Source organism: Cygnus atratus, chromosome 27 (genome assembly GCF_013377495.2).
Source record: "Cygnus atratus isolate AKBS03 ecotype Queensland, Australia chromosome 27, CAtr_DNAZoo_HiC_assembly, whole genome shotgun sequence".
Lineage (NCBI taxonomy): Eukaryota > Metazoa > Chordata > Aves > Anseriformes > Anatidae > Cygnus > Cygnus atratus.
In genome coordinates this window covers 4,879,630-4,905,669 of record NC_066388.1, presented here as the reverse complement: position 1 = coordinate 4,905,669, position 26,040 = coordinate 4,879,630, and the positions used below count along the sequence as shown (strand labels likewise).

Sequence of the window (26,040 nt, the reverse complement as noted above, 5' to 3'; positions counted from 1 at the left end):
CCTGTAGAAACCTTCCCAGGCTTACACCCAAAGGTGGCAGAGACAGAAAAGAACCAGAGCAAGGCAAAACACGTGCGAAAGCTCGAGGGTGGCGGCAAAATCTCCTCCAATTTACCGTGCCACCCCAAAACAAAGAGCTCAGCCCCGTTTGGCTGCACAGCACCGTCCACGAGCAGCCCCAGCCCCCTTGGGGACCACCCACAGCCAGAGCTTTTCGGTGCCAGCAGGTGGGAATTTGGATATGAGCATCGGCAGGACAGATGGATGGATTTCCACTGGCACGGCCAGGGCTTGGTGTGGGCTGCCCAGAAAGCCGAGCTATCAGACTGGTTTTCTATTTCCAGCCCCGGGAGAGTTGGGTTGGGTGCCGGCGAGCTGAAGCTTTCCGAGGTGAACAAATGGTCTCCGTTGGCATTCCCCCGGCCGGGGTTTCCTTTTGGGACAGGACGCGTGGCGTGCACGGTGAACGAGATGGTGGAAACTATGCGGGTGAATCATGGGGCAGGATTAGTGCCGGCTCCCAGATTATCCGTGGCCACCACATGCCACCCGGGCTCCCTGCGGCCGTCCCCATCCGTGCCTCAGTTTCCCCAGGATAAAGTGGCACCGGTGCCGTCGCCGTGACCCGCCGTGGGCAAAGAGCTGATTCAGCGCAGCCTCCTTTGCCGGGATCCTGCCCTCCTTCGGAGCGAGCACGCTGCCTTCACCGCTGTCATTTTAGGAATGGCATTAGGGGAATCGCCCAGGAGCGCGGCGCTGAAACGCTGCCAGATTCCTGCCAGTCTGCACAGGGCTGGGACGGCCGGCTCTAAAGGATGGAGATTGGGATTTTGAGTTCTGTGGTGTGAAAGGAATCGTGAACCACGGTGGAATATTCACTTTACAAACTCCCTTTAACAGAAAACTATTTGGAGACGGGCGCGGGGCAGAGACCGGCTCCTGCTTCATGCGCAAAGAAATTCCCGTGCTGCCCTCGCGGCCGGTTTTGGGGAGGTTGGGATTAGGGAAGGCAAATTTGGGGGAGTTTTGGGGCAGGGCAGATGGTGGCCGGGCTCCTGATTTTGCACGTAGAGCCTCTTCCTTCGTAAAACACGTGGAAAAAAAAAAAAAGCAGACAGATGTGCCTCGCTATTTTTAGGCTCGGCGATGCTTTCGTTTTGGCTTAACTGCAGAGAGTTTGGGTCTTTAGCGGAAAGCTGGATGAGAGGGGGAAGCGAAATGGAGTCACGCCGGAAAGATTAAAAGGAATCATCCCCTGCCACGGGGCAGCCGGAGCTGAAACCTGCCCCGCATTGGCTCTCGCTTGGTGGGAAAGGTCGGGAAGGGCCGGAGTGCCCAGAAAAATAAAAGGTGTCGGGCGCGGATTTGTTCCTCGCGGCCTCTCCGGGTTGCTGCTCCCCCTCCCTTTCCTTTGAAATGCAGTTTCAATTCCCCCGAAAAAAAAAATAATAAAACAATGTAAATGACCGCTCGGAAAGAAATCCCACGAGGCAAAGCCGCCAAGGGATGGAGCTGGGCAGAGCTGGGAGCGGGGAGAGCTCGGGGGGGGTTGGGTAACGCCTGCCCCCAGCCCCGCAAGCTGCCCCAGGGCCTGGCGGTGCCAGACGTGCCCCGGCCCTCGTAGGGCTCCTTGCGACACGGCCTCAGGTCCCCGCGTGTCCTCAGGGCCCTGCACGTCCTCGGGGCCAGCAGGAAGCCCCACGGGACGAGGCACCGGGGGAAGAAGGATGGGGTCGCCCACCCGTGGACGGGCTGGTGCCCCCCAACCACCTCCTGCACCCCCCCGAGCACTGCATTCGCTCCCCAACCCATTAGTGCCCCCAATCCTATTCAAGCCCTATCCCATGCAGTCCCCACCCCATTAGTCCCCCCTACCCCGTATACACTCCCTACCCCATATACATCCCCCTACACCCCCTATACACCCCCCAGTCCCATACAGACCCCACATACACTCCCCCTCACACTCCATTCACCCCCACCCCACTCACCCCACCCCATACAGTCCCCACCCCATTCACTCCCCCTTCAGCCCCCATTCCATTCATCTCCCCACCCCATATACGCCCCCCTAACCATAAACATCCCCCAATAATCCCACCTCATTCATCCCCCCCTGCCCCCCCACTCCATATACATCCCCCACTTCGTTCATCCCCCATTCCATTTGCCCCCACACACATTCACACCCTCGCCCCTTATACATCCCCCCAATACATCCCCCCACTCCATACATCTCCCCACTCCCCCCATAAAGCCCCCACCCCATAAACCCCCCACCCCATACAACCCTACCCCATGTACATCTCCCCCACACCATTCAACCCCATCCCATGCACCCCCCCCTGATATACACATCCCCCCATACACCCCCCACCCTATATACATCCCCTAGCCCATACTCCCCCACCCCATACACCCCTACTCCATTTACACCCCCACGTCCATCCATAAATTCCCCACCCCATGTACATCTCCCCCCCATACTCTCCCCACCCCATACACTCCCACCCCATAATTCCCCACCCCATACACATTCCCCCACCCCATACAACCCCACTCCATACACCCCTACCCTATATACATTCTCCCAACCCATATACATCTCCCCCATATGCCCCCACCCAATACTCCCCCACCCCATAATCCCCCACCCCATAGATATCCCCCCATTCCATATACATCCCCCAAACCCATACACCCCACCCCATACACCCCCACCCCCTATACATCTCCCCCTCTACTCCCCCACCCCATATACACCCCCACCCCATAGTTCCACACCCTATACACCCCCACCCTATATACATCTCCCACCCATACCCCTCCCCATTATTCCCAACCCTATACGCCCCCACCCCATACACCCCCACCCCATATACACCCCCCCATAACCCTCACCCCATAATTCCTCACCCCATAATTCCACAACCCATACCCATCTCTCCCCCATACACCCCCACCCCGTAATTCCTCACCCCATACACTCCCACTCCATATAAAGCTCCCCCTATACGCGCCCACCCCATACACCCCCACCCCATATACATTTCCCCCTATAAGCCCCCTACCCCAAACACCCCCACCCCATATACATCTTCCCCTATACCCCCCCCACCCCATACACCCCCACCCCATATACATCCCCCCTATACCCCCCAATATACATCTCCCCCTATAAGCCCCCCCCATGCCCCCCCACCCCATAACCCCCCCCCCCGCCCCCTCTCTCCCCCCCACAACCCCCTCCCGCCCCCCCTCCCTCGGGCTCCCCCCCGCGGCGGGCGGGCCCCCGGCGCGCGCCGCCACACACCCTCGCGGCTCGGCCAATGGGGAGGCGCCGCGGGGGCCGCGTCACGGGGTGGGGGGGGCGGGGGGCCGGGGGAATCCTCAATGAGGCGGCGGGGCGCGCGCGGGCACCGCGGCGCGCGCTGCTGGGGGCCGCCTCCGCTCCGCTCCGCTCCGCTCCGCGCCGCGCCGCGATGATCGCGTCCCATCTCCTCGCCTACTTCTTCACCGAGCTCAGCCATGACCAGGCGCAGAAGGTGGGCCGGGGGGGGCCGGGGGGAGAGGGGGAGAGTTGGAAAATTTAGCGTGTGCGCGTGAAGCGGGGCGGGGGGGGGGGGAAATAGATGGAAGTGTGAAAGGGGGAGCAAGGGATGGGTGCGTAAAGGGGGGAAAGGAAATACATGTGTACGGGGGGAGGGAAAAATATACGTGTGAAGGGGGAAGAAAAAAAAATGTGAAAAGTAGGAAGAAAAAAATATATTTAAAAAGTAGGAAGAAAAATAGATAGATGTATAAAGGGAGAAGAAAAAATATATATATGAAAAGGGGGGAGAAAAATATATATAAACTAGGAAGAAAAAATATTTTAAAAGGGGGAAGAAAAAAATATATAAAGGGAGAAGAAAAATATATATATATATGAAAAGGGAGAAGAAAAAAGTACAAAAGGGGGAAAAAAATTATATAAAGGGGGAAAAAATATGTATAAGGGGAGAAGAAAAAATATAAGGGGGAGAAAAAATATATATATGAAGGGGGAGGAGAAAATATATATAAAGGGGGCAGAAAGAAAAATATATATAAGGAGCGAAGAGAGAAAAGATATATATAAAGGGAGAAAGAAAAAATGCATGTAAAGGGGGAGAAAAAAATTAAAAGGGGAAGAAAAAATGTATATAAAGGGGGAAGAAAAAGTATATTTAAAGGGGGGAGAAAGTGGGGGGAAAGTTTAAAAAGTTAAAAAGAAAGAAAAGATAAAAAGCAAGGCAAAAAGTGAAAAAGAAAGAAAAAATGGGGGAAAAAGGAGGGGAAGCAAAGAAAAAAAAGGGGAAACCAGAAAAAAAAAGGAGCTGAGGGTGAGGGTGGTGTCGCTGGGGCCGTGGGCCCGTGGTGGGCGGGTGGCGGTGTCGCCGTGCGGGACGTGCCATGGCGGGCCCCGCGTGTCCCCACGTGTCCCCCGTGTGTCCCCATGTGTCCCCCCATGGGCAGGGGTTGGGGGGGTCCCCCCGCTCCACTCCCCACAGGTTTTTTCGCCCGGCCGCCCCCGTAGCACATGTGGCCCCCGAGCATCCTGCGGGGATCGCGGCACCACCGGCACCAGGGGGCTCGTGGGGGCCTGGGGAGCCCATGGGGGGCTGGCGTGGAGATGGCCGGGGGAATTAAACCCCCTTAATTAACCACGTGGAAATGGAGCCACCCTTAATTTCTGACCCCCCAAGGACCGGAGCGTGCTCTTGGACTGCGAATGCAAGTGGAGGCGTCCCGGTGGTGCACGGCACGTTCGGCACCGGCATGTTCGGCGCCCGCACCTCGGAGCACCGCGAGCGGCGATGCCTCCGCGCCCATCCTTTGTTTGGCCAGGGCGGGCGGGCAGGCTGCGAGCAGCTCTCGTTAAATTAAAGATTTGGGGCAAAAAATCACCGCTGGGGCTGTGGGTACGGGGCTCTTCTGCTGGGGGTGCCGGGGGGGTTCGGCCGCCGTGTCCCGAGCTGGGGCTGCAGTTCCCATGGAAGTTGGTGGGGTTTTTGGGAAATGAAAATGAAGCAACGGCGAAAGCGCCCGGCCGCGGGGAGCCCCAGCTTCCTTGCTCCCGTCTCGGAAGGAGGAGAGGACGTGTGGCAAGCGGAGCAGGCAGGGAGAGGCGAAACCCGCCACGCTGGCGGCGGCCCTCGGGCTGCGGGAAATAGGAAGTCAAAGAAGGGTGCGGAAAAAAAAAAAAAAAAAAGATGAAAAAAAAATAAAAAACATGCATAGAAATAACTTCCCAGCCGTAAAGAAAGACGGGCTCGTCTTCTCCCTCCGCTGGCTGTGTCAAGTGTCGTGGGGTTGTGCAAGCGCGCGAGCCACGGGAGAGGGTTGTGTAACCCGGTGGCAGAAATAGGCCAGCGGCGTGGCCCCGGCGCTGCGTTTCTGGCTTCGGGTCAGCTCTCGGGTTCCTTATCAGGAGCCAGTGAGGGCGGCTGGGGGGGTTTGTGGAGCGCCTTCGGCTTCGTTACGCAGCGTGCCCAGGAGCCGCCGCGATTCCCTCTGCTCCCGAGCCCAAACAAAGCGGGTGGTGGAGGTGTGGGACAAAACGGCCATGTTTGGCCCCAAAAAGTAACCAGAACTGCAGCTGGTGTTGATTTTTAAAAAAATTCCTGCGAATTTGGAGCTCGGCACGGCTCTCCTGCAGGGGATGGGGGCATCCGTGCTGGGAGGGCAGATAATCAATCCCTGCCCTGCAAATCCTCCTGAGCAGGTACCCAGCATGGAGAAATGTAGCGGCTGGAATTCTTGGAAAGCTGCGATTTTGTGATTTTTGTAAGTGCCAAACTTAAACCTAATCCCAGAGTTCAAGCCTGTATTTGGGAAAAGATTTTAGGACACTTGCCCAGGGCGTGCTTGGGTCGTGCGCCTTTTTTTGCTCCGAATCAGGCAGAAAAGAGCCTCGGATGTGGGAAGGAAGTGCCCTTTCCCAGTGCTGTGGTTTGTTTCCACAGCGGGACAAAGGCCTTCAAAACCGCTCCAAAATCGGACTTTTCTTTGCATTTTTCCTCGACCTGGCTTTCCCTGGGGGTCCGCTTGGTGGCCCCGAACTCCTCCGCTTTGCTCCAGCTGGCCGGGAAGTGGGTCGGGGCCCGAACCCATCTCGCCTCCCAGGGGTTGTGCAAACCCCAGTGAGTCTGGGCCGCGTCCTTTGCCACCCCGGGTTGAAAGTTGCCGCCGCCCGACCGCGTTCCCCGGGGATGTGCCAGGCCCTGGGCTTCCTGGTGCCGGCCTCAGCCCCGTGCCAGCAAGGTGACAGCAGGAGCGGGCGGCTCGTGACTCACCATGAAATAATCGGGCCGGCAGCTTTCCTTCCTCACCAGTACTTTTCCTTAGAAAGAAGGGAAAAACGGAGGTCAGGTTCATTTTACTCCATTTTCTGGCCCCAGCTGGTGGCGGGTTTTGCTCCATCCTTTATCCTTTGCGATAGTAAATTAATTTTATGTCGCTCCTTTCGCCCCGTCTCCCTTTTTTTTGCAGCTGTGGGAGGGGCCCGCTGGGATTGCAGGTTCCTGGAAGCCATCCTGTGGCTTCTCCTCGTCCCGGCAAGGTCAGCGGCGGGACAGACAGACAGACGGACAGACAGACAGACAGCCTGCCCAGTCACCCTGGCCTCTGTTGCCCTTCGGGGTGCTGCAGTGCAGCCCCGTCCTGAGCCTCCTCCCATTTGCCTTGGGATGTGACTCAGTTTCCCCTTTGTGTCATGCTGCTCCCAGCCTTCGCATCCCCCTTTTTTGGGGGGGGCAGCATCCGAAGGGGGGGGGGGGCTCGGATAGTTTAAAACGGGAGAGGGGTGCTGGCAGGGAGGAGGGTGTGTGCAGGGTGGATGATCCACGGCCAGCTCCTGCTGCTCTTCCCTGGCTGGAGGGCGGTGGGAGCAGCCCAATTTCAGGGCGTCGAGCTGGAAACAGGGCCATTTTCGGGTTCAAATGCTTTTTTGGGGGGCTGCCCTTAGCTGGGTGGGGTTGGCAGAGGGGGATGGATGAGGACAGGTCCCCGTTCGCCGGCTCCTGGTGATGCAGAGGGCTGAGGAACGGGCGCCCTGCTCCTCCTGCAGGGCAGGATTTGGCCGAGGGCTGGGAGGAACCGGCTGAGCAGGAAAGGTTCTGAGTCACTGCGGCTGGAAATGACTCGGGGCTTGTGTCATCGGGGGCTTGGCAGCGCCGGGGGGGGTCACGCGGGGTTGAATTCGGCAGGCAGGGAGCGGGCGAGGGACATGGGTGCCACTGGGGTCAGGGGGTGGGTGCGGCGTCAGCCCCCGGTCCCCCGAGGTGGGGGGCTCGGGGACGGGCAGCGTTTGGAGAAAGGTCGGCGTCTGCCAAGGGAAAGGCTGTGGTTGTGTCAAAACTGGGGCAGGAATTCATTAATTTCAGGAAAAGGGAATTCGTCAATTTCAGGAAAAGGGAATTCATTACTTTCAGGAAAAGGTAAGGTCAGGAGGAGGCCAGGGGAGGGCTGGGGGTGCGCACTTGTAGTTTTTAGGAGCACTCCCTTGGCCCAACTCTATTCATCAAAGCATTGAAGCCATCTCCGAACTGGGCCATGTTTTCCATCCTAACAAATATTTGACTCTCCATTGCCAAAAAGGCAAAGAATCCACCCCAGCACGCTGCCAGCCCCTCGTGGCATCACACCATCCCCCACGAATCCTCCTGGTACGGCTGCATCCGGCTGGAAACCGGAGGGGACTGACCCCGTGGCGCTTTATTTTGGGGAAAAAAAAAAAAAAAACTAAGTCTTCCAAGGGCTGCCCTCCCAGCGGGGGGCACGGCTGCCAGCGGCCACGTGGGCGCTGCAGGAGCACGAAGGGCCCCGGCCGTCCCTGCAGCGCTGCAGGAAGCGGTGGCGCTCACCGGAAGCCGTAATCGCGCTGCTATTGCTACCCTAGAGCAGTGTCAGCCCCGCCGCCACAAGTCACAGAGCATCCTTTTCCTTTTTCCCTCTCTCTTTTTGGGGCGTCTCAACCCAAATCACTGCTGCCCGCGCGCCCGGGCAGGGTCCAAGCACCGGGGAATTTTCCCTGAACTGGAAGGAAGTTGTTCCTGGTTGTGTGTTTGCAGCTCCAAACCCTTAGGGACACCCTGGTGGGAACATCTGGAGCATTAGGAGAAAAAAAAAGTCAGAAAATATCATCGTCTGGCCAGCTCATGGAGCTGCCCCTACAGCACCACCCAAACCATCCAGGCCTTCCCCCACAGCTCGAGCTTTCCTTCTCCCTCGGACCACATAGGAAGGGCAGCAGAGCCTCCTGCCCATCCCGTCCTCCATCTCCCAGTTTGTACCAGCAGGGAAGGCATACTGGGACCAGTGACCCCATTTATTGGAGGCTGGGTCCCGTCGTGTTCCCCAGCCCTGGGTCAGGACCGGCTGCGCGTGGGCGCCCGGACCCAGGGAGGTGCCGCAGCGCCCACATTGCCCTGGCCTCCCTGACCTGGCTCAGCCGCCAAGTGGGACGGGGTCTACGTTTGTAGGAGAAGATGATCCAGGGTTTAAAGAGCTTCGGGGATTAGAGGAAGGTCACCCTGCGTCTCGCGCCGCCGATTATTCCTGGAGGACATGAGGAACGTGTCCTGCGGAGGGGAGGCGCAACCTTGTGCCCTGCACTGGGGCAGGGAGCTGCCCTCGGAGGATGCTGAGGTCCCAGCTCCTGTGGGAAGGATGAAGGGGACAGGAGGGTGCTGGCAGCTTTTTGTGACCCCACAGGGATGAGACCCCATCACACGAGGTCCAAGGGAAGGATGGGAGAGAGATTTGCACCGTGGTGCTGCCCTTCAGGAGCAATGCCACAAGCACTGGTAGCATGGTGCTTGCACTGCTGACCTAAAGGAGCTTTCTCAGTACATTTTGCCCCAAAACCATGTCTCCCCCACTCAGCATATCTTTACCAGGAGCCCCCAAGCCACCTGAGGCTGCAGAAGGCAAGGCGAGGCAGGGGGAAGGTTGGATCCAGCTTCTCCAGAGCCGCAGGCGGCGTGAGGTGCTCCCGAGGCGCCCGAAGGAGCGGGGCGGTGGCTGGGGAAAGGCGCCCACAGCCCAGCAGAACGCGGTCCCGTGGGCTTGGGCCACCCGGCCCGGCTCAGTGCCATCGACCCACAGCCGCTGGGGCGGTCCCAGAGGGAATTTCATGGAGGAGGCAGCGGGCGGAGGCGAGCAGCCACAACCCCAGCCCCGCTCAGTGGGCAGCAGGTGGGGGAAAGCAAACGGGAGGGGAAGCAGCGGGCGTTTGCCTTCCTGCTCCCCAGATGGATGAGGAGGGGCAGGCAAACAGGCTCGGGGGGTGGGGAAGGGCACGTTTCCTCGTGGGCTGCTCCCGGTTCACATCTGCCCTGGCTCTGGTCACCCATTCCTGGCGTTGGGTTGCATCCTGGCCAAAAACCAGGACACAAGGAGGAGGCTGGACCCACCACCTACCGCTCCAAGCCCCTTCAGCAGGGTTCAGGCTCCGAAATTTTGGAGGGAGGGGATGCCGAGCAGCCCCAAGACAGAGCCCCGGGCAGGCGGGGGAGCAGGGCAGCAAGGGCAGCGCTCGTTACGTGCCCGCAAAACGCCAATTTCCGCCATTAAGAGGAATAAAAGGCACGCCGTATTCGGGGTGACCCCATGGTACGTGCCTGCAGACAGGTGAGCAGCTGGGTGGGGTTCTCCTTTGGCTTCGCAGGGCTTGCAGCTGCCCTTTAATTAACGTTAAGTGAACTTAATTGAGATGGGGCACAGCTCGGGAGCTGGCGGTCCGTCTGTCTGTCCGCCTCTCCGCTTGCCGGCCCTGCCCAGCTCATGGACAGGAGCGTGCCCGGCACCAGCAGCTGGCTCAGGGTCAGGATTTTCCCTTTGTCCTCCCACGGGGAGAGCGAGGTGCTTCGCTGCCACTTGTAGGGGCAGCCGGGCACTGGGTGTTGCTGTAGGGCACTGAGCAGCAGCCAGCTCCATAACCCTTTGTAAGGGCTCCCCAGCAGGGAACGAACGACCAGCATAGCAAGGAAATTAAATAAATGGGGTGAATTCCCCACCAGCAGCCTACTCAGAGCGGGTTGAGGTGCTGAGTCACAGCCATCCTCTGTTCCATGGCCCCAGGCCTTGACTCAGGGGCAGAATCAGGCCCCTGCTGCTGCTGCAATGTGACTGGGGCTGTGGGGGAACGGGCTGGGAGGGTGCTGGGGGTTTGGCTCTCCCGCATCCCCATCTGGTGGTGCTGCAGCAAAGGGCACGAGGCACGATTTTGTGACCCCGAGGTGTTCAGGAAGATGTGCCAGGGCCATGGCGAGTATTATCTGCATGCAGAGAAGCTGCTGCAGCAGCACGGTCCCAGCTGTCCCCTGGCACGGGCAACCCGCTCTTGCTGGCAGTGCTTCCTCTGGCCATAGGGTTTGTGCCCAGGTCCCCCCTGTCCCGCTCACCTCCTGCACTCTCTGCACCTTTCAGGTGGACAAGTACCTCTACCACATGCGGCTCTCCGAGGAGACCCTCCAGGATGTGTCCGAGCGCTTCCGCAAGGAGATGGAGAAAGGGCTGGGAGCTGACACCAACCCCACCGCCTCGGTGAAGATGCTGCCCTCCTTTGTGAGGTCCACCCCGGACGGCACAGGTACAGGAACGGCACCGGGAAATGGCTCCCCCTGTGCCGAGCAGGGCTGGCTGTCCACGGCGAGGTGGCCCTGGAGGTGCCACCACGTGCCAGGGGACACTTGTCCTCGCAGTGCTGCAGGAACGGGGCTGGCATTGCCCAAAGGGAGGTCCTGCTTGTGCCGGGGGGTGCTTGGCACAGAACGGGTCCCTGTGCGGGGACCAGGGGGCTCCCAGCTCGTGGCGACGTGGGTCGGGGTGGGATTCAGCCCTCACGTGCCCATCCTGGCAGGACAGGGCTGTCACGGGTCCGGCTCATCGCATTTCATCAGCGCTGGAGGCGGCTGTGCTGCCAGCAAGCCCTGAACGCCGTGGAGACCGTGTGAGAAGGCGCTGGGGAGGCTTGGAGCCTCACAATGCGCCTTTCTGCATGCTGCCATGTGCCTCCGGCCTCCCGGCAGGGACCAGACCCCGCTCGGCCAGGAGATGGAGCACGTTCCTGGCCAGGCACGGCTCCCGTTTCGGGCTCTGACTTGCTCATCCTGCACCAAACTTCTTCTGCCAGCACCTCCTCCTTGGGCTCGGTGGCTGGAGATGTTCTTCAGCTCCGGTGCCTTCAATGGGATCTTATAAAACGTCGGTGGAAAAAGCAGGGAAAAAGGGAGCTGCTGGAAAAACCCCATCCTGGTGTGGGTCAGACCTGCAGACACAGGTCCTGATATATAGGAGATGGATGGGTGTAGGTGCAGGGGGGAGGTTGCTGCTCTCGGGTCCCCGGGGAGCCACAAGGAGCATCAGGAGCTGGCCCCGTGCCCGCCCGCGCCCCGGCGCCGCCGACAGCCGGACCTGGCCGCCTGCCCCGGGATTGAGATTTAGATCTCTTTAAATATTTGAGAATGCCTTAATTACAGGGATAGCCCCAATCCTGCCCCCGGCTACGTGAACAACAGCAGCCAAAGGTGATGGGAGCGGCGCGGGAGCGAGTGGGGCGTGTGTGGCAGTGCTCCCCGAGGAGAGGCAGGGTGACACAGGGAGAGCCTGCGCCTGCTGCTGCTGGCTGCACGAGCAAAAACTTTACCGTAAAACCCCCCAAAAAACAATTTTCCACCAGGATATCTCTCCCAGAGCAAGCCAGTGTCATCGCCACCGCTCTTGGGTGGCAGTTTAGGGTGACAAGGGGCATGTTGCTGCATGAAGGGATGCAGTTTTCCTTTAAAAAAAAAAAAAATTATTTTTTGAGGCTCCCAGGGCTCTGCACCGTCCTCCTGCAAAGCGTCCTTGCCCTTCCTGCCTCCCCATGCTCCCGCACAGTCTCTGCTGTCGGATTAGGCCGGCTGATGCCCGCTCCACGGGGCTGGATGAGAGGGGCTTACACAAACACAAGGTCGTGCCCTCGGGAGACGCAGGGCGAGGGCACGGCGGTGCCCAGGCAACACCACCTGAAGGCAGCAAACAGCCCCAAAATGAGTTTTTCCTTTGCCTTTGGCACCTCCTTGCTCTCTTCCAGCGCACGGTGGGCTCAGCCACACGCTGTTCCTGCTGCTCGCGGGACATGGTTGTGCCCGAAACAAGCCGCTTGGTTCATCCCTGGTGGTGCAAAAATAGTATGGCACAGCCCGATGCATCTACAGCCCCTCTGTGCTCCCAGTGCTGAGCTACTGCTGCCCCGATGGAAGGCGGTTTTGGATCCCCAGCCACCCCTATCGAAAGGGACTTCAGGTCCCAGGCCACGCCGATGGAAGGAGACTTCGGACACCATCAGTTTGACCCCTCGAGGTCCAGGAAGGCTTCCAAACCCCACGGCTCCTGGGCAAGGCGCTTGCTTTCCCTGGCCCCAGCCCGGCCAGAAAACATTTCCAAGCAGGGCAGAGCGCCCTGCCCGCTTAGTTAACAGCCTGAGCACTTCCTTCCAGGCAGCACGGGTGTGTTTAAAGGAATTAAACGCTGGTCTTCGGGGCTGAGAGCAAACAGTGCCTGGAATCGGAGCTCAGCGTTTGCCTTCCTGTTTGGTCGGGGAGCTCGGCATCGCCGCCCGCACCTTATCGCCTAACCAGGCCCTAATCTGAGGGAGGACGTGGCTGTGACATTTGCAAACTCAGTCCATTATCTAGCCCAGATCCTGGAATTTTCCAGGAGAGAAATTCCCTGGTTTTCATTTTTTCCTGCCTTTTTTTCCTCCTGCAAAGCTGACCACTGCTCACACCTCTCTGGCTTGCAGCTGGTGTTTTGTTCCTGGGGGTCCATGGGCACATCCTGTCGTTGCTTTGTGGTGATGGCTGCTGTTTGTAGGGTCGAGGAAAGGCTGCTTTGGGCCTCCCACGGGAGGTTGGACCTGGGCAGGACAAGGGGACAGCCCCATCCTTGCTCTTCGGCCTCCAAGCCTCCGGGAAGGGAAAGAGCAAGGCGTGGGGCTGCCCCCCACAAAAAGGGGTCTGTGGGGCTGAAGTGCCCTAATGCTGTGCTGCAAAAAGGAAACCTGCTGTGTAAACCCATCCGAGGGGGCCATGGGGAAGGGAAGGGGGAGGCCCTACCATGGGCAGGACCTGGGGCACCTCTGGGACCCCCCTGCAGCCCCGGCCCCGAGCCATGCCGAGGTTTATCTGAGGGTGCTTTGAGCTGACGGCTCTCCTGGGGTGCTTGCGCTGCTCCAGGGATGAAGCAAGGGCCGTGCGGAGCCCCTGCAGACCCCGTTCTTGGTAAATGAGCATGAAACCACCCCAGAATCAGCCTGAGCACTTGGCTTGGGGCAGGGCTGGTGGCAGGACCCCACCTTGCAGTCCAGCAGCCCCGAGCCCCCCAAGCCTCCCTGTTCCTTCATCCATCGCACCAAAGCTGCCCGACACCGCCACCTCAGGACTGCCGTCCTATTTCTGTTCGCCACCGATCCCCCCTTCCTGCGGAGGGAGGACCACTTCGTGGGAGACCCCTGGTTAAAAAGGCCCCGTGAAACCACTTCCAGGCCACCCTTGGGGTCTGTCACTGCCTGCGGTGCCTGGCCGGGGCCGAGCGGTGCCGGCCGCCCGCTCCCCCTGGAATACCAATAAACCACGCTTTTTGTTCCATCCGCAGCCCCTTTGTAAAAGCAGGGTCGGGCACAATGCGGCCCCTGGGCACTGTAATCTGCCCAGGGGAGCCAGCACAGCATATTTAAATGTGTGCAGAAACCAAACAGTGCTGATGGAGGGCTTTCCCCCAGCCCTCTCCCCACACCACTAGGGTTTTGAAACAGCCAGCTGGGCGCTTTTCCTGCGCCCCAGGTCTCAGTTTATCCTAAATCCGTCAGCGAGTTGCTGTAGTGCTTGGTAAAATGGAAAAAAAAAATCAAAATGGAAAAAAAAAATCAAGTGTGGGGCAGCCAGCTGTGGGACAGCCCTGAGCAGTCCCCCCCCCCCCCCCATAGCAAAGTTTTAGCCAAGCTCAAGGAAGGAGAGCGCGGCGTGTTCCAGCCTCGGAGCAGGGCTTTGGTTGCTGGGGCTGAGGACGTGGGAGCTCTTCCGGGATCCCTGCACCAAAGGGTCGGGGACAGTCTGGTGCCACCTCCCTTATGGCACTGCTTTTGCATCTTCCCCAGCAATTGAATCGTTTTTGGGTGGTGTTTTGGGCATCGACTTGCCTGGATGGGGCTGCTTAGGGTTCCTCCTGCAGAGCCCCCAGTCCTGCTTCCACCACGACCAGCGCTCCCCTAGATAAAGGATCAGGATACGTCCCACCTCGTCCTGGGGCTCCAGACCTTGCCCCACATCTGGGGAGGGGGCAGGATTCCCCCCGGCCAGCCCTGCAGCTCCAGCTTGGGCATCGTGCTCCGGGATGCTGCCGAAGGGGCCCAGGCCCGTTAACTCCTGGCTCTCTCCTCGCAGAGGACGGCGACTTCTTGGCGCTGGACCTCGGCGGCACCAACTTCCGCGTGCTGCGGGTGAAGGTGTCCGACAACGGCCTGCAGAAAGTGGAGATGGAGAGCCAGATCTACGAAATCCACGAGGACCTCATGCGAGGCAGCGGGGGGCAGGTGGGTGGCAGCCTCCCCTCCTTTACGCCCCGTCCCCTATCTCCTGGGGAGCCCCCCAGAAGGGAAAGGCACCCTGCGCATGGTGGCTCCGTCCTTTGGAAGGAGCCGGGTTGCTCCAAGCCACCGAGATGTCTCCTGGGGCTGGGGCTGCTCCCATTGTGGCCTCTCCCTGCTCCGGCCAGCTCCTGCCTCTCTTTGCCTGGAGCTCCAGATCCCTGACGCCAGGTCGGGACCGTGCGGGCATGCTGTGGGGGACAGAGGGTGACACCAGCCCCTCCGGCACGCAGGACACGACCACTGCTCTCATGCACATCTTCAACCTTTCAGCTCTTTGACCACATCGCCGAGTGCCTGGCCAACTTCATGGAGAAGCTGAAAATCAAGGACAAGAAGCTGCCCCTTGGCTTCACCTTCTCTTTCCCGTGTCACCAGACCAAGCTGGATGAGGTGGGTGACGGGATCTGCTCCGCATTTCATTCTGCACCGAATCGGAACCATTTAGGTTGAAAAAACCCCTTTGAGATCATCCCCACCGCTAAACCTTAGCGCTTTGGGATGCGCAGGGCTCGGGGGGGGTGATGCTGAGCTTGCCACAGCAGCCGTCCCCCTGCGCAGCCGGCACTCGGCGAAGCAGCAGCAGCCCCGAGCGCTGCACAGCACGGACGTGCCGAGCATCACATCCGCACCCTCGACCTCGCTGCGAGCCCCGAGGCACGTGGCTCTGCTCTGCTCATCACATGCCGCCGTCTCCTGCTCCCGGGGGCTGTTTTTTCCTCGCTCGCCACAGTCAGGGGTTGGGTCTGGGCAGCTCCACGCTGCCCGGGCAGCAGGGCACAACTTCTGCACCGGGGATGTGGTGGTGGCAATGAGGAAGGATGTCTGCTTCCCTCGCAGGGGCAGTGAGGGCTGTAAAAGGGATAAATTGCTGAGGGAGGAAGCATTGGCCCCGCGGTCGCACCCAGTTCGTTGCACTCCATGCCTCGGTTTGCCTGTCCGTAAGGCGGGCGGCTGTTTGCCTGCCTCTTGCCAAAACACCCCCAGCAATTGGGTTGAAAATTTGCTGTCGGAGATTGCAAATTGCGTCTATGCCCCCACCTTTTTTCTGGGTGACAGTGACAGCTCTGCCATCCCCAAATGGGGACAGTCCCGGTGCCTCTGCCGGTGGGGCAGCAAGATACATTCCATAGCACACGGATCCATGAATCCGCTGTGTGCGTCGGGGCTGGTTCTGCTCCAGGGCTTCATGAACCCAGCCGCCAAGGTCACATTCCCGGCAGGAGGGAGCAAGTGACTCACGGGCCCGTGGCCATAAACCGGGATGCGGAAACTGTTGCTGATGCAATGGCTTGCAGGAGATAACAGGGAGGGAACTCTGCCTGCAGCGCTGTCCGTCTGTCCATCTGGGCACTGGGTCTGGTGATCTGGGGACCATGAGGCGCGTAGGTCCCACTGAGCTCTGGTTATTGCTGTCCCTCCGCAGAGCATCCTCGTCACCTGGACGAAGGGGTTCAAGTGCAGCAGCGTGGAGGGGAAGGACGTGGTGTCCCTGCTGCGCAAGGCCATCAAGAAGCGAGGGGTAAGGAGCCACGCAGGTCCTGTGGGGATGGGATGGGGTGCATGGGGTTTGCAGAGGTGCTGTGATCGGGTTCGATGGCGCTCAGCCTCCTCTTCTCCATTTCAGGACTTTGACATAGACATCGTGGCCGTGGTGAACGACACCGTGGGCACCATGATGACCTGTGGCTACGACGACCACAACTGCGAAGTTGGACTCATTGTTGGTGAGCAGGGCTGAGCAGGGGAGAATTCGGGTTCATCCTGAGCAGCTCCCAAAGGGATCCTATTCCTTGCGGGTTTCGGGGTCTTTTGGGGAGCGAGAAAGGCGATAGTGACCTTAAAAGCAAACAGCACTGCCTGTTTCTTCTTCTATGTGAACCAAGGAGACATTTTAGTGTTTTATATGGTGCTAATTATGGAGAATAAGGGGAACCCAGCACCCTTTGTCACCTCCACGTGACCGAGTCACCACGCTTGGTTCAGGTACTGGCACCAACGCCTGCTACATGGAGGAGATGAGGCACATCGACCTGGTGGAGGGGGACGAGGGCAGGATGTGCATCAACATGGAGTGGGGCGCCTTCGGCGACGACGGTGTGCTCAACGACATCAGGACGGAGTTCGACCACGAGATCGACATGGGCTCACTCAACCCCGGCAAGCAGCTGTAAGCAGGTTCCTGGCTCCGTGGGCTTTGCTCCGCGTTGCTTTGTCCTCCCATCGTGCTGGCACTGGGGGACGGATGCGGTCATCCCAGTTAAGTGGGTCACGTCGTCCACCCTGCCAGCTTCAGCAGCACAAGCAGGGGAGGGGTCTGAGATTTGGGCTGTGAGCCCCCTAACGCCTGCTTCCCTCGTCAGCCTTCCGCTCAGATGTGCTGATTTGTTTCCTTCCCCCTGCCAATGGAATAATCAAAAAGCGAACACCACCACCTAATGTTCACAGCCAAGTCCTACAGACTTCCCTGGGTAGCAGCCCAGCTGGCAGCAGTGGTGGGATTAAGGGGAAACTCTGCCCCTCAGGTAGCCTTAAGCCCTCCTCACAGGAGGATGCCCATCAACGTGCCTTTAATTTCTTGGTGATGGGATAAAATACGGAAAAAGACCACCCAGATTGTGCCTGGAAGGCTGCGGTGTCACAGCCGAGGGTGTAAGGCCAGCCTGCCCTTGGTTCTTGCAGGGGCACAGGCACACCACTGCCTTGAATAGCTCAGAGTCTACCCTCTTTTTGGGGCACCAGCCGATTTTTGCATGCCTACACCACTGGTGGCTACCTCCAGTAACCGAACAAACACATCTTGTGCTCACCCCTTCGGCAGGTTTGAGAAGATGATCAGCGGCATGTACATGGGAGAGCTGGTCCGGCTCATCCTGGTCAAGATGGCCAAGGAGGGGCTGTTGTTCAGGGGGAAGCTCACATCAGACCTGCGCACTACCGGCCACTTCGAGACCAGATACGTCTCCGCTATCGAGAAGTAAGTAGGGTCTGGATGTTTTTTAGGGTCCCAGCCCACCTCCTGACATCTACGCTGGGAGAAATCGGACCCATTGGGCCAACTGGGACACCTCAGGTGGCGAAAGTTGGGTTTCTAGGCATGAATCCCTTCTGTTTTGTCTGTCCAGGGAGAAAGAAGGGCTGCAGAAAGCCCACGAGATCCTCACCAAGCTGGGCCTGGAGCCATCCCACGAGGACTGCCTGGCCACCCACCGCATCTGCCAGATCGTCTCCACCCGCTCAGCCAACCTGTGCGGGGCCACCCTGGCCGCCGTGCTGCGGCGCATCAAGGAGAACAAGGGGGTGGACCGGCTGCGTTCCACGGTCGGTGTGGATGGCTCCGTCTACAAGAAGCATCCCCAGTAAGTCCTCGAAGCGTAGGCGAGAGGCCAGTGGGGACCCAGATCCGTTTGGATCCCAAATCCTCGTCGTTTGCCATCCCAGAGGTTGATGCGACCTGTGGTGGCTCACTTGAGTCATCTTCTTCCTCCTCCTCCACAGCTTTGCCCGGCGCCTCCATAAGACGGTGCGGAAGTTGCTGCCCGACTGCGAGATCCGCTTCGTGAGGTCAGAAGACGGCAGCGGCAAGGGGGCAGCCATGGTGACAGCCGTGGCCTACAGGCTGGCCGCCCAGCACAAGGCAAGGCAGAAGATCTTGGAGGCGCTCAAACTGAGCCACGAGCAGCTCCTGGAGGTGAAGCAGAGGATGAGGGTGGAGATGGAGAAGGGGCTGGGCAAGGAGACGCACGCCAAGGCCACGGTGAAGATGCTGCCCACCTACGTGTGCTCGACTCCAGATGGGACAGGTGAGACACCCTGTGGATCAGCCCGACCTGCTCGTGCCCTGGGTAGGGCAAGGAGCATCTTGGCTCGAATATCCAAACCACCCAGGAGAGGCTGGAACCTTTGTCCTTCCCTCCTTACCGTGTGAGTGGCACCAAGGTCTTGAGCCTCCAGTACAATACTGGGAAGAGCCTCCAGGCCAGCCTGCACCCGACAAAAAGCTGTGCTCTGGGTGTGCTCGCACTGCTGCACGTTTCTCACCGCTGTTGTCTGGGGTTGTGCTCCCAGGTCTGTCTGTGGCTTGGGTGTGCACCTGCCCCTTGGCAAGGAGTCTCCTGAGGTCTGGAGAAACTTCTCCAGCGCCTTCCTGCTTTCCACCTGCAGCTCATTCCTATCCCATTCCCAACCCATTCCCATCCAGGTCTCAGTTTCTGGGCCTCCCAGGATGAAGGCAGATTGGGATCAGCCTCTGGGCCATGTCCACGGTGCTCTCTGTTGGGGCCTCTCTCCTGATGATCTCTTCTGGTTTTCAGAAAAAGGCGATTTCCTCGCCCTGGACCTGGGAGGCACAAACTTCCGTGTGCTGCTGGTGCGCGTGCGGAACGGGATGAGGCGCGGCGTGGAGATGCACAACAAGATCTACTCCATCCCGCTGGAGATCATGCAGGGGACGGGCGAGGAGGTGAGGACAGGCTGCTGAAGGCGGAGGATGGCAGCAGCTGGGGTGGCAGCAGCAGCAGCTCAGATGCCCAATGCCAGCCAACCACAGGCTCTGGGAGTACACAAGCAGTGAGAGATGTCTCGAGTCACACTCTGGGCTCTGCAAACCACTTTGGGCAGTACTCAGGGATGGGGAGTGTTTCTAGAAGGAGCCAGATGGGCTCTGGGGACACCCTGAGGAGGGAAGTGTCCCCGTGGCATCCACAGGTTGCTGTTTCGGGTCTGTTGAGCAGGCTGGTGTTCCTCACTGTGGTTTTAACTGCTTCCTCTATCTTTGCGCACCCAGCTCTTCGACCACATCGTCCACTGCATCTCTGACTTCCTGGAATACATGGGAATGAAGGGCGTTTCGCTCCCACTGGGGTTCACCTTCTCCTTCCCTTGCAAGCAGACCAGCCTGGATGAGGTACACCCAACCCACCCATCCACAGGCAGAGACCTAAGGGTGCCCACCACAAGCTGGTGGGCAGGGGGTGCCCTCCTCCCTCCCCATTTACCCTGTTTTTCTTCCACCACAGGGGATTCTCCTCAAGTGGACAAAAGGCTTCAAAGCGACCGGCTGCGAGGGAGAGGATGTGGTGAGCCTGCTGAAGGAGGCGATCCACAGGAGAGAGGTGAGCGGCCGTGCCGCTGAGAAGCCAGCTTCTCACTCCCACATCCCGACTCTCTCTGGCGTCTTTAATTGGGCTGCAAATTAATGGGCTGAGCACAGCTAATGAGTGTCTGAGTCTTAACAACCACCCTTAGTCATTGCTAGAGGTTGGATTTTCAGGCCCTGGAGCTAGGAGCCAGCTCCTGGCCAGGAAGGAGCAGACATCCCCATGAGCTGAGGGGACACTGCTGCCTCCATGCAGACTGCCCAAGGCTCCTGGTCCAAGGTCTCTTTCTGGTAGGGCTGTCGCAGCATGCCACTTCCTCTCTGTTTGCATCTTTCTGGAGCTGTCCTGAGCCCCAAGCACCCACTGGCAGAAGCGTGGGGCCGTAGGAAGCCCACAGGTCCCTTCCCGACCCTGGGAGCAGCACAGCTAGCTGTGTCCCCCAGCGGTAAGATGTGCAACCGCTTCCCTCTAGGAGTTCGACCTGGATGTGGTGGCGGTGGTAAATGACACGGTCGGCACCATGATGACGTGTGGCTATGAAGATCCGTACTGTGAAGTGGGGCTGATAGTCGGTGAGAGCTGCAGCTTTCTTACGGGGTTCCTCCGATCACCCTGACCCTGGTCAGGAACCGCCGCCTGCTCCCAGCGCCTCCTCTTTTGGGATCTCGTTGAAAAGGGATCTCACTGAAAAGGATGTCTGAAGGCTTTTGCCTTGCCTGCACACCCTGCTTTTCACCATCTGCCCCGGTGACAAATGCTCTTCTCCCTGCAGGCACGGGCAGCAATGCCTGCTACATGGAGGAGATGAGGAACGTGGAGCTGGTGGAAGGCGACGAGGGCAGGATGTGCATCAACATGGAGTGGGGCGCCTTCGGCGACAGCGGGTGTCTGGATGACATACGGACAGAGTTTGACTTGGCCGTGGATGAGCTGTCTCTCAACCCTGGGAAACAAAGGTGCGTGGGGGTTTGGGGGCTGTGACGAGTGTCCCTTTGCCTCCGGTGTCCCTATGGCAAGGTGTCGGAAGGTGGAGATGAGGTGTCCGGGAATAGCTCTGGGTTACCCCATCTGCCTCTTGGTGAATCCATCCGGATCCTTCGTGCCCCAAGGTTCAGCTCTGCCTTCTCTGTGCCAGGTTTGAGAAGATGATCAGCGGGATGTACCTGGGGGAGATCGTACGGAACATCCTGATGGACTTCACCAAGCGAGGGCTGCTCTTCCGCGGACGGATCTCCGAGAGGCTGAAGACCAGAGGGATCTTTGAGACTAAGTTCCTGTCCCAGATAGAAAGGTGAGCACCCGATCCTGGCCTCGCTGCTGCAGGTTGGAGCTTGGGGGAAGCGTTCCCAGGTCTTGTGGGAGAAGCCCCAAGCGCTCAGCTCAGCACCAGGGCGCAATACAGTTCAAATAATGGGGTCAAGTCCAGGCAGTGCTGGTGTTGGAACAGGGAAACTGCATTTGCGGGTGTCAACACGGACTCCTCCATCCTCTGCCTGTGAAGCCCCTTCGGTTGGTGCTGTCTGAGCCAGGAGCACCTGGGCTGTGCAGGAGGAGGATGAGGAAGGGAAAGCCATGTATCCAAGCTGCCCCCATCTCCTAACGCTGCCCAAACTTCATGTCCTCCCCAGCGACTGCCTGGCCCTGCTGCAAGTGCGCTCCATCCTCCAGCACCTGGGCCTGGAGAGCACGTGCGATGACAGCATCATTGTGAAGGAGGTGTGCACGGTGGTGGCCCGGCGCGCCGCCCAGCTCTGCGGGGCCGGCATGGCAGCCGTGGTGGACAAGATCCGGGAGAACCGTGGCTTGGACTTCCTCAAGGTGACGGTCGGCGTGGACGGCACGCTCTACAAGCTGCACCCACAGTGAGTAACTCAAGGGGGTCATCCGAGGAGATTTGGGCTGGGGAGGGAAGCAGGGGCTTGGCCTGGGAGGCTGCTTCCTAACGGCTGGGGAGCCAGGTCTGGGTTGAACCCAACCATGGGTAGGGGTCTGCTAAAACCTCCTCTGGTGAGGCTGGTGAGGGGATTCTTGGCCTGGGGGGGTCACAGGTGGGGTCAGGTTTGGCTCTGGGCGTGCAATGCCAGCGTGGATTTAACACATGCCCTCAGCCACCCTTTCTTCCCCTGCCCGCCTTTCTCCTCAGCCCCCGCAGCAATGGCCACTGGCGGCCACGCAGGGCAGGCACGCAGGGCGGCCATGGCGCATCGTCCTCCCGCAGGCCTCACGAGCTCCTTGTCCTTGTCCTTCCCCGCAGCTTCTCCACCGTCATGCATGAGACAGTGAAGCAGCTGTCTCCCAAGTGCGAGGTGACCTTCCTGCAGTCAGAGGACGGCAGCGGCAAGGGCGCAGCGCTCATCACGGCGGTGGCTTGCCGCATCCGGGAGGCCGGCCAGCGGTAGGAGGAGGGAGGTTTGCCGAAGAGCTTGGTTTCAACAAAACCAATTTCCTTCCCCATTCCCTCCCTCCGTACACACACCCACACCCACACGTGGCCTCCCCTTGCAAGCAGACTCTTAGCTTTACTCGGTCCCTTGGGATGCCGCGGGCAGGACTGGAGACGCTTTGTACAAAACGTTGTCTGGGGCATTTGGTCACAAGCTGTAAAAACCGTGTGTCGAGTAAAGCTAAAAGTGTCTTCAGCTGTGAACCCATCCCAGCCGACGCTGAGCACCAGCACTCCTCCCCACGCCTCCTGACCGCTCACGTGTTCCCTAATGGCAGAAACATTAGAGTAATGCCAACGCTGCATCGTCACTTTACAGTAACCAGTACCTATTTATCTATATCGTGTGTCCGTGCTGTAGAAAGCAAACCTCTTTCAGATTGGGCTAAAGGCCTCCGTTAGTCTTTTACCCTGATCATGGCTGTGTTATTTCCATGAAAGTCATGGCAAGTCTTCGAGTATGGGTTGCGAAACCGCACCGAGAGGCGCCGTGTGTCTCCGCATGGAGCAGCAAGCGGAGCCCGACCTGGCAGACCTGTGGCGGTTCCGGTGGAGCCGGATAACCCCGGGGGAGGCAGGGGGCAAGCCCCACGCCCCCACCTCCCACCCGCACCCTACTAGAGTGTGGCTGTGTGCCCCCTGCCCACAACTAGCACGCGGCCCCGCCGCACGCGCGCGTGCAAAGAAGGCGTGCAGAAGCATCCCGGATTTGTGTCCTCAGCCAGAGCGGTGAGTCTTGGCTCGCTTTGTCCATAGAGTAGTTCCACGTCTTTCTAGCCATCAGGGGGTGCCTGCGTTGGCACGCCACGCGCCCACATCTCGAGAGATTGTACATCTTTTCATGTACCTGGCCTCAGGGGGTGTGTTGCTTAGCTTCCATGTCATGTTAATGTCATTTAAGAACGGTACGGAGTACTTCTTTCCTTTCTTTTTTTTCTTTTTAATTTAAAATTTCCTTGGGGTAGACTGGAGAAAAAGACCCAAATTCAGAGGGTGGTTGTGCGAGAACTTCAGGAATCCTTTGTCCCCGGAGTGAAAGGGACGCCAGAAAGCCAGGGCCGTGCTGCAGGCAGGGGACGAAGGAGCTGGCCCCAGCCTCGCAGGGTGTCCCTGCTGTCACCCCCAGCTCACGGCAGCCTCATCCCCTGCCAGCACCCAGGGCCTGATCGATGTGGTGCCACCCCGATGCCACTGATCAGTGTCACCCCAATGCCACCCGGGGCTGTCACCCCAGCCCCTTCCCAAGGCTGTGTGCACCATGGTGCAGAGCAGCCCCCGATTTCACCAGCAGGAGTGCCTGGGGGTGAAGGGAATGAGCAGGGGCACGTGTGTTTCTGTAAATATTTAGTGGAAGGTAACGAAATCCAGTGATATACAAAAATAATAATGATAATAATAATAATTCCCATGAACAGACCTTCAGTTTGGAGGACAGAGGTTTTGGGGTATTTTTATGTATATTTTTATACTGCTTGGGGTCACCTTATTACCAAAAGTATCTCTTCTATGTTGGGGGTCAAGTTCAGTAGCACAATTCTAAAGCAAAATTGCTCTTTGGGCATTTTAAATGCTTATTTTTTTTATGAACCTCAAGACAATTATAACGGAATCTGACTGTGTATAGAAGTGATTTAAGAAACGAAGTTTAGTGGAAGTTTTAGAAGATATTAAATAAATTTTTTAAAGATGCTATAGAAATCCTCTAATCGGATACCAAGCAGTTGTGTGTGATTATTTCCTGAGAAGACTGACGTCTTACCTGCTGAAAACTTGGAACAGAAAGGTTTTTAACCTGCTCCATCATGCAGAAGGGTACCACAGCAGCGGTGTTTTTAACCTCCTAGGGACTTAACCGGCTGTGCCCCTTTTGCGACACGTAGCAGCTTCATCAGTCTGGGTTACATTTTCTGCAAGTGTCGTTTTGGGGACAGGGTGGGGAGGATGGGGACCACAGGCATCCCTGCGTTTGTGGCCGATTCAGGCTATGTTGGTCATTCGCTGTGTGGTCTGATTGTAAGCTCACACCAAAATGAATGTGTTTAAAATGAAGAAGGGAAGCTGAAACTGTAATTATTGACATGAAGGGAAGATCAAATCTATGTACGGAGGCGGACAGGCTGACCAGCCCATCTCTCCTCCGGCGAGACGCGCTGCTCTGTGGATGTAGGATGGCTTTTGTTTTGTTTTGCTTGGTTGGCCCCATTCAGATGCATTTTCCTTGTACTCCTTCCTGCTGGCACCTCCTCTGGCTGCACAGAATGGCATCTCCCATGGCAGGATGCCACCCTTTCCTCCCCAGGGATCGTTCTTGGGGTACTTTGGACAGGGTTTTATTGTTACTGCTTTTTTTATAAGCAACAGACTATCAAACCTTGCAATTTGCCTCTTCCTTTCTCGGGGCCAAAGGCCGCGTATCATCTCCTGTCACCTGAGCTGTAAGGAGGACCTGAAAGTTCCCGAGGTGCAGAGCTCTGGCCTGGAAGCAGCTGGCAGGGGGCAAACCAGAGGGGGTTGTCCTGGGGTGGCTCGGGGCCACGTTGCCTCCCCCCAGGCAATCAGGATGTGCCCAGGCTGTCGGCCAGAGAAAGGAGGGTGACAATGTCTGGGTGCACAGGAATGGGTGTGAAATACCCCAAATCCACGTGTCCCTGTGCAACGGGTGCCGTGGTAAAACAGCGACCAAATACACTGGAACAGGGAACCTCGGTGCCCCACCTCACCACACTCTCCTCTCCTGATAGAGGAGTAATCCTCTTAGCACATCGCTTCTCTTGCTCTGGCAGAGTAGTGGGCACTGAAGGGGTGACTCCTGGTCACAAGGGAGCTTGGAGCAGGAGAGAATCAAATTAATCACCCAGTGACATCCCTCTCAGGCTGTTGTCTTTCAAACCTGAAACAAAGAAAATGCATCTTAATGCAGACGTTGGCTCCATGCAGGGCAGGGGGAGTTGAATAAAGCCAAAGACTGTCCGGCTGCTAGCAGAAACGAGTGACTGTAGATTCACCTGATGTTATTTCGTGTTTACAATATTTATTTTTAGTAATTGACTGCAATGATATTATATATAGGCTTCCTTATTTTTGTACTTTTCATACCGTTTTCGTGAGTGTGGTGTTGTACTTCTCAGCTCCCCTTTGCCACAATTGCTGCTCCTAGTCAGTGACAAATAAAAAAGAGGAAAAAAAAAAACAACACCCATTTTCTGGGCTAAGTTGTGCTGTGTTTGGATTTCTGTGTTCCTGCCACTCTGTAGCAACCCCTTGGGAAGGGCACCTGCACCACCAGCCCCATCACCAAGCCCTGACCTCATCCCTTGGGACAAAAGACAGCGCTTGGGCAGGGAGGGATTTCTTCACCCTGACAGTCCCAACACAGCCAGGAGAGTGGAGGTGGGACCCGGAGACCTGTAGATCAAGGGATGGAGTCATCAATGTCTGGGAAAAGAAATCAACGCATGTCTGTGCGAGCTCTTGCCCCATCTCACCACCCGCCGAGCGGGCAGGGCAGTGGGTGCAACCAGCCCCAGGATCCAGCAGAGTGTACGGGCAGAGCAGGATCCGGTCCTGCACCTTGCAGCAGGGCAAGCCCTCAGCATGAAGCAGGAGCCCTCGAGCAGCTCAACCCACCAGCCAGGCCTGGAAAAGCAGGTATTTTAATGTACCTGTTCTCTTCCAGCAGTAACAAGCAGCCCAGATTTCCTTCTGCTGAATCAGTGATGGTTTTAAAAGCTTTTTACTAAAGTGCTCGAGTGTCTAAAATCCAAGTTGGATGCTCTAGCAGATGAAAGCCTTAAAATTCTTCTGCTTCTTGTCCAAAGAAATAAGAACGCAAGATAGAGAGGCGC

At 58.1% G+C, this 26,040-nt stretch overlaps 1 protein-coding gene and 1 long non-coding RNA gene across 3 annotated transcripts; one reads left to right on the top strand and one right to left on the bottom strand.

The window, feature by feature from the left end:
* Positions 1 to 89: 89 nt before the first annotated feature.
* Positions 90 to 6,759, bottom strand: LOC118259367 (uncharacterized). The gene is made up of 2 exons (XR_004782017.1): positions 6,318 to 6,759; positions 90 to 808 (listed from the first exon to the last, which is right to left on the bottom strand). It is a non-coding gene; the product is annotated as an uncharacterized LOC118259367 (long non-coding RNA).
* On the top strand, positions 3,376 to 25,390 carry LOC118259365 (hexokinase-2). Of its 2 annotated transcripts, XM_035568830.2 has the most exons (18): positions 3,376 to 3,545; positions 10,453 to 10,615; positions 14,451 to 14,599; positions 14,927 to 15,046; positions 16,080 to 16,175; positions 16,281 to 16,380; positions 16,640 to 16,823; positions 17,475 to 17,630; positions 17,779 to 18,012; positions 18,152 to 18,456; positions 18,967 to 19,115; positions 19,440 to 19,559; positions 19,672 to 19,767; positions 20,225 to 20,324; positions 20,525 to 20,708; positions 20,888 to 21,043; positions 21,381 to 21,614; positions 22,007 to 25,390. In XM_035568830.2, the coding sequence occupies exons 1-18, from the start codon at positions 3,483 to 3,485 to the stop codon at positions 22,149 to 22,151; spliced, it is 2,754 nt and encodes a 917-aa protein (XP_035424723.1). In that variant the 5' UTR covers positions 3,376 to 3,482; the 3' UTR covers positions 22,152 to 25,390. The 2 variants fall into 2 exon arrangements, with proteins under 2 accessions (XP_035424723.1, XP_050571686.1); XM_050715729.1 differs by lacking the exons at positions 17,475 to 17,630; positions 17,779 to 18,012; positions 18,152 to 18,456; ... (3 more) ...; positions 20,225 to 20,324; positions 20,525 to 20,708 and having other exon boundaries at positions 3,390 to 3,545.
* The last annotated feature ends 650 nt before the right edge of the window (positions 25,391 to 26,040 follow it).

What these genes read in the sequence shown, in the direction of transcription:
- LOC118259365 (XM_035568830.2), top strand. Translation starts at nt 3,483, where the DNA reads ATGATCGCGTCCCATCTCCTCGCCTACTTCTTCACCGAGCTCAGCCAT. An exon ending in CGAAGTTGGACTCATTGTTG is followed by an intron (nt 16,381 to 16,639) that starts GTGAGCAGGGCT and finishes CGCTTGGTTCAG; the next exon opens with GTACTGGCACCAACGCCTGC. An exon ending in CTCAACCCTGGGAAACAAAG is followed by an intron (nt 20,709 to 20,887) that starts GTGCGTGGGGGT and finishes TCTCTGTGCCAG; the next exon opens with GTTTGAGAAGATGATCAGCG.